Below are 7,500 nucleotides of genomic sequence, written 5' to 3'. Positions count from 1 at the left end.
TTTCGTTTTTATTTGAAGGGAAAGGTTGTAATGATCAGCGGTAGTACTCGTAAGGACATGTGCACTGCGCGGGGTCTGGAAGCCATGATGGATTAAAACTGTTAGTGTTCACTTCGTATCTATGTTTTATCCGTTTGCATCGGCTTAAAATAACGAGATTATGACAAGATTCACTTTATGGATTCCTTCTCTGTCTTTGTTGAACCCATACTGAGTTACCAGAGAATTGTTCATTTGGTTTCAGTGTTGTATATAACAGCACACTTGCAAAAATATTAGAAATACATAAATGAAGGGGTAGTTTCTAAAGAAACTGTGGTGCTGCGTCGGTGGAGAGGTAGTATACAAAAATTTGGTTTTATCAACGGAGTTGATAATGTAAATTGGCCACCGTACAGAGATTCTAAAAGCTGACGTTTCGAGCGTTAGCCCTTCGTCAGAGCGAATCGAGGGTTATGGGTTACGTGTAGTTTTTATAGTAGAGTAGGAGCTACGCTATTGGTGGTAACATGGCAACGTGAAAAATAGGAATATATTAGTTAAATGAAAAGCGTTCGTAAATACCGTGAGGATTAAGGGTGCCGATTTGAAAGATGAATTTTTGTTCCAGATTCTTGCGGCTTTCCGTCGTACCTAGATGTAGGGAAAGGCCGCAGATAGCCATGTGTTTTTTGGAGTGGTTAAGCAGATTAAAATGGCGAGCGACTGGCTTAGATGCATCCTTGTCATTCTTCTCAACATCGCGAAGGTGTTCGCGGAATCGGTCACCTAGTCGTCTACCTGTCTCACCAATGTATAATTTATTGCATAACGTACAGGTTATGCAATAAATGCCATTTGCGGAGGTACATGTGAAACGATCGGTGATCTTAACAGATCGCTTAGGTCCCAAGCGCGCTTCTAACTAAAAAGTTGCTTACGTTTTTGTCGCGTTTGAATGAAATAAGTGGAGGTTGCGAAAAGATTCTACCAGTCTCGGGATCATTTTGGAGTAATTTAAAATTACTAAGAATGATGCTTTTGACTGCGTGATTATGAGGATGGAAAGTGAGGGTGAATGGAATTCTGTCATTCTTATCTTTTTGTGACGTTTGTAGTGATGACTGTCGATCAAATTGTTGGGCGCGATGATGGCCCACTTTGACCACAGAGACAGGATAGCCACGTTTTTCGAAGAACTGGCACATCTCCTCTGATTTGCTGGAAAAATCGGAGTCATCACTACATAGACGTCGAAGTCTAAGAAATTGAGAATAAGGAATGGAGTTCTTGACATGTGATGGATGTGACGATGAATACAACAAATAACTGCGAGAATCTGTAGATTTGTAGTGCACACTAGTACATAGCACGTTGCCTCTAATAGAAACTTTGATATCTAGGAAAGCCAATGAAGTTTCCGAAATTTCCCAGGTATATTTAAGAGCCGGATGAAAAGAGTTGACGGAGGTTATAAATTGATCGAGTTCTTCTCTGCTGGATGAAATAGGGCCGATGCAATCGTCGATGTAGAGGCCGTAGAGTTCAGGTTTGGGGCCGTTGTACTGATTAAAAAATTGGTGTTCAACATATCCTACAAAAAGATTGGCATAGCTAGGTCCCATTCTTGTGCCCATCGCTACACCATTAATTTGTTTGCAATAGTTGCCGGCGAATGAAAAACAGTTAAGCGTTAAAACTAGTTCGGCAAGGCGGAGGAGCGTTTCCGAGCTAGGTTCTTTGACAGTGCGTTGATCGAAAAAGTGTTTAAGTGCTTGAAGACCGTCGCTATTAGGAATGACTGTGTATAGAGATGTAATGTCCATGGTGAAAATAAGTTTGTCTTGGCCGGAGAAATTGAAATCGCAGAAAATTTGTAGTGCGTCTGTACTGTCTTTAATGTATGATGGCAAAGATTTGACGATAGGTGTCATAATCCTGTCTAAGTAGCTAGAAATGAGTTCGGTGGGGCAACTACAGGCAGAAACGATAGGGCGACCTGGGTTGTTGGGTTTGTGAATTTTAGGCAAGAAGTAAATGCACAAAGTTCTAGGGGTGTTGATGATGAGATTAGTGGCAGTGTCCGGTAATTCTTGATTAACTATAAGATTTTGAATGGTGTCTTTGACAAGTTTTTGATTTTTGGAAGTGAGATCTTTAGGGATTTTGGCATAAAACGAGGTACCCGAAAGTTGTCGCAAAGCTTCTTTTTGGTAAAAGATTAAAAGAAGTAAATTTACAACCCTATTGATTAGGGACTCCATGGTCAAGGGTATTCACGGTAAGAAATTAACGAAAGCAGTAGGGCACCGAGTGGTGGTAAAGTCATTTTCTGGAGCCACAACCAAAGCCATGAGAGATTACTTAAAGCCTAATTTAGAGCTCCAGCCTGATGAAGTGGTGCTACATGTAGGTACAAACGATCTGAAGGCTAAAAACGGCAAAACATCTAAAGAAGTTGCAGAAGCTATTGTTGATCTCGCCAAACAGATAGACGGGTCTTCCGAAGCTCAAGTCATAGTCTCAGGACTTGTAACTCGAAAGGACAAGCTTAATGATAAAGTCTCAGAGGTGAACAAGCACTTGACGAAGTTTTGCCGTCAGAACGATTGGAGATTTATTGAACACAATAATATAAACGAAAAGGGGTTAAACCGTGGAGGTCTACACCTGAATTTTGCAGGTAACAAGCGTATTTTTAAGAATTTTTATCATGGTCTAGCGCATTGAACTTTTACTATGCCTTCCATTAATGCCGTGCCGTTGGAAGGCAACAGTCAGGAGTCATCGAGAAGTCGGACTCAAAATCCTATTGATCGTTCTCGAGTATTGCCCTCCAAACGCGGTTTTAAGCTGGCCTCGCTGAATATAAATAAATTGACCACTCATCTTGATGAACTCAAGATCTTTCTCGTAAGTAACGATATAGATGTTCTCGCAATTAACGAGACTAAACTAAATGAATACATCACCGATAATGAGGTCAGTATCTCTGGTTATGATATAGTTAGACGTGATAGAACTACATATGGAGGTGGGGGCGTTTGCTTTTATGTAAAAAAGTCAATTAACTTTTCGGTGCGCAACGATCTTTGCATGGGCAGTCTTGAGAACCTTTGTATTGAAATACGCAAACCTCGTTCTAAATCATTTATTGTTGCTACGTGGTATAGACCACCTAATTCGCTTGTTAGTATATTTTCACTTTTTGAAGAGTTGATTGGGAAATTGGATTCCCTTAATACTGAATTCTACCTTTTAGGGGATCTAAATTGCAATATGGCCGCATCCCAGTTTGATAGCGATACACGCAAATTATTAACTATCACGGATGTTTATGGTCTTCAACAACTCATAACAGAACCAACAAGAATAACCGAAACTTCTGCAACATTGATTGATTTAATTTTTACTAACTGTCCTGACAAGGTGTTATGCTCAGGTGTGCGTCATATTGGCATTAGCGATCACAGCATGGTCTATGTCTATCGAAAATTAGCCATTAATGGACAGAGTAAGGGTCACACTAATATAACATATAGGAATTTTCGAAGTTTTAACCGTGATAAATTTCGTAGCGATGTTGCATCTCAAGATTGGGATCACATAAACAATTCTTCCAATCCAAATGATATATGGAATGAATGGAAGGAATCCTTTTTGGCCATTGTTAACAAGCACGCTCCATTGAGAACCACTCGTGTTCGCGCGCGGGGTTCCCTATGGATTACTTCCGAGCTTAAAAAACAGATGCACGATCGAGATATTTTGAAACTCAGAGCAATTAGATCAAAAAATCCTAATGATTGGGTTCACTTTAAAAGACAGCGGAACAAAGTCAATAGTGCGACTAGGCTAGCGAAGCAAGTTTATTATCAAAATATGCTAAACGAGCATAAGGGTGATTCCCGCAAAACCTGGCAGATCATCAATGAGCTGTCTTCCCGAAATTTCGTGGAAATGTCTGTGAAACAACTGAATGTAGATGAGCAATCAGTAACAGCTCCAGCAGAAATAGCGCACGAATTTAACCGTTATTTTGCTACCATTGGCCCGAAACTTGCTAGTGATATTCCTTCTTCCGATGGCAACAGCTATCTGAACTATCTCACTAGCACGGATAAGGAGTTTCAGTTCCGCCCAACCTCCACAAATGAAGTATTTTCACTGCGGAATAAATTGAAAAAATCAAAGGCAGTCGGCCTTGACAAAATTTCTTCTCGACTTATTCGTGAATGCGCGGATCTTATTTGCAAACCGCTGTGCTATATTTTCAATCAGTCATTAAATGTAGGTGTGTTCCCAGACGACTGGAAGTGTGCACGGGTCACTCCACTATTCAAACAAGGGGAACGTGATGACCTAAACAATTACCGTCCAATTTCCGTTATCCCGGTTATAGCCAAAGTGTTTGAAAGAATAGTTTATAACCAATTATATGCTTACCTAACAAAGCATAACGTAATATGTAAATGCCAATCTGGTTTTCGCTCTATTCATTCCACCGTTACGGCTCTACTTGGGGCTACGGATACTTGGGCTTATAACATTGACCGAGGAAAAATAAAAGCTGTTGTTTTCCTAGACCTAAAAAAAGCTTTTGATACGGTTAATCACGAGATCCTTTTATCTAAATTAAATAATTACGGCATACATGGCATTTCTTACAACTGGTTTAAGTCCTATTTGGACAACCGCACTCAAAAGTGTTCCATTAATAGATCACTTTCTAAAACTTGCTCACTAAGTTGCGGCGTCCCTCAAGGGACAGGGGCGGATCCAGCATTTTTTGAAAGTGGGGGCCGAACAAGAATACTAATCAGCGCGCGTTAGCGCGCCTCAGTAGCGCCTTAGGCGCTACTTTCTAGGGGGGTCTGGGGGCATGCCCCCCCAGAAAATTTTGAAAATTTGGGTACTCTTACATGCACTCTGGTGCAATCTGGAACGTAATGTATCAGGATTTCATATTGAATAAAATTATAAGTTATGGTTACTGATGATGCATGGTTTTTGACTCTTCGCTTCAAAGTCACGAAATATATATAATTATATATATATAGACATTAAGATTTTACGTTGTTACAGTCTCTGTAAGATAGGTTGACTGTAGACAAGTATTTCGCATCCAGTCTTCTTCCTCATTTCGAAAGGATAATATTAGCGCCTGTAAGTTGAAAGTTTATTCGCACAACTTTGGTCATACTATTAGCGAAAAATCACGCTTTAGCTAAAAAAATCAAAAGCTCCAACAGACTGCTTACAAAATGGTAAAATTATTGTATCTTTTGACAAAAAAAAATCTCCAACGAACTGAAAGGGGGGGCCGCGGCCGCCTCGGCCCCCCCCTAAATCCGCCCCTGCAGGGACTATTTTGGGTCCATTGTTGTTTTTGCTATATATCAATGATCTGCCAAATTGTCTAACGAATTGTGTGCCATGGATGTACGCAGATGACACCCACCTAACATATGCGGGTGACAATACAGGCGACATTGAATCAAGTCTTAACCATGATCTAGAAAATGTTAAAAAATGGTTGATAGCAAACAAACTTACCCTGAACATGACAAAAACCGAATTTATGCTGATTGGATCAAGGCAGAGGTTGTATGCTCTCACAAATCCTCCAATTCCCGAGATTAATGGTGCTGCTATCACTCAAGTTTCTGTTGCTAAATCCCTGGGCGTGCTTATTGATAATAATCTTAACTGGAGTAGCCATGTCGATAAACTGACAAAGAAAGTAGCTTCTGGAATTGGAGCCCTCAAACGTGTAAGGCATCTCGTTCCGCAGACGACATTGCGCTCTATTTATCACGCTTTACTTCAACCGCACTTTGACTACTGCAATGTCGTCTGGGGAAACTGTGGTATCACGTTACATGACAAATTACAAAAACTGCAAAATAGAGCAGCCAGAGTTTTGACCTTCTCTAATTTTGATGCAAATGCTAGCGAGCTATTCAAAATTTTAGGCTGGAAAAATCTAGTTAGCCAGCAACAAATTGCGCTGGCCACAATGGTCTATAAGTGTCTTCAGGGGCTAGCACCGGAATATCTATGTTCTAAATTTACAAACCGCGAATCTGTTTATAGTTTAAGAGACTCTGAAAGAAAGCTTAATGTTCCGTTTCCGCGGACAAATTATTATAGAAACAGCTTCAGCTATAGAGGTGCTACTGTCTGGAATAGCTTACCCCTCAAAGCGAGACAAGCAGAGTCTCTTGGGCTTTTCAACAATCTGATTAAAGACATATTTTAGTATAAAGCACGGCATTCATGGAAAGCAGCTTTAGAATTAATATAGTTTAATTGTATTTTATTGTAATCATTTTAAAATTTTACCTTTTGTAATTTAGATTTTAGCATTGTTTGTAATCTTAGCTGATGATTTTACCGTGCATAAATAATAAAATATCATATCATATCATATCATATCAAAGGTCGGACCGCCAAACAAATACCGCGCCGCCTTTGTCGGCCGATTTGACAACTATGTCGTTGCGTTTACTAAGATTTTTAAGCGCCGCCCACCCTTCCGAGGAAAGGTTGGAAAATTTAGTGTTGCGATTGAATTTAAGTTTGTGAATGTCGTGACGGCATTTTTTGGTGACAAAATCTAAAGAGGCAAATTGGTAGAATCTTTTCGCAACCACCACTTATTTCATTCAAACGCGACAAAAACGTACGCAACTTTTTAGTTAGAAGCGCGCTCAAAACTAACGAGCAACCCGGCACTTTCAAATGCGCGCGCTCACGATGCAAAACTTGTCTTTTCATAGTTAACACTAGCAAGATATCGGGACCTAAGCGATCTGTTAAGATCACCGATCGTTTCACATGTACCTCCGCAAATGTCATTTATTGCATAACCTGTACGTTATGCAATAAATTATACATTGGTGAGACAGGTAGACGACTAGGTGACCGATTCCGCGAACACCTTCGCGATGTTGAGAAGAATGACAAGGATGCATCTAAGCCAGTCGCTCGCCATTTTAATCTGCTTAACCACTCCAAAAAACACATGGCTATCTGCGGCCTTTCCCTACATCTAGGTACGACGGAAAGCCGCAAGAATCTGGAACAAAAATTCATCTTTCAAATCGGCACCCTTAATCCTCACGGTATTAACGAACGCTTTTTATTTAACTAATATATTCCTATTTTTCACGTTGCCGTGTTACCACCAATAGCGTAGCTCCTACTCTACTATAAAAACTACACGTAACCCATAACCCTCGATTCGCTCTGACGAAGGGCTAACGCTCGAAACGTCAGCTTTTAGAATCTCTGTACGGTGGCCAATTTACATTATTAACTCCGTTGATAAAACCAAATTTTTATTAGAAATACAGCCACTTTGATTTCGGCTCGACGGGCAAAAGATTGTTGTCGAAGTCCATTATTCGTCGCTTTTAAGATTCCGGATTCACCGCCTGTCTTGTTTGTACTATTGACGTTCCATTCTTGAGCTCCATAAGGGTATATTTGGTTTAAAGATGCACTAAAACGCCATTC

At 40.2% G+C, this 7,500-nt stretch overlaps 3 protein-coding genes across 6 annotated transcripts in view; all 3 read left to right on the top strand.

Moving 5' to 3' along the window:
* Window positions 1-7,500, top strand: part of LOC138013043 (uncharacterized) — a 167,922-nt gene that overhangs the window by 101,776 nt on the left and 58,646 nt on the right. The window lies entirely within an intron of this gene.
* Window positions 1-7,500, top strand: part of LOC138013042 (short transient receptor potential channel 5-like) — a 78,157-nt gene that overhangs the window by 36,281 nt on the left and 34,376 nt on the right. The window lies entirely within an intron of this gene.
* The window catches only part of LOC137967396 (uncharacterized), a 9,253-nt gene continuing 4,471 nt past the window's right edge, over window positions 2,719-7,500 (top strand). Inside the window, exon 1 of the mRNA XM_068813931.1 lies at window positions 2,719-3,541. Within this exon, the coding sequence (XP_068670032.1) occupies window positions 2,719-3,541 (823 nt within the window). The remainder of the gene's footprint in view (window positions 3,542-7,500) is intronic.

This window comes from Montipora foliosa, chromosome 8 (genome assembly GCF_036669935.1).
Source record: "Montipora foliosa isolate CH-2021 chromosome 8, ASM3666993v2, whole genome shotgun sequence".
Classification (NCBI taxonomy): Eukaryota; Metazoa; Cnidaria; class Anthozoa; order Scleractinia; family Acroporidae; genus Montipora; species Montipora foliosa.
The sequence above is the reverse complement of the archived record's forward strand: the minus strand, read 5'-3'. Positions and strand labels throughout refer to the sequence as shown.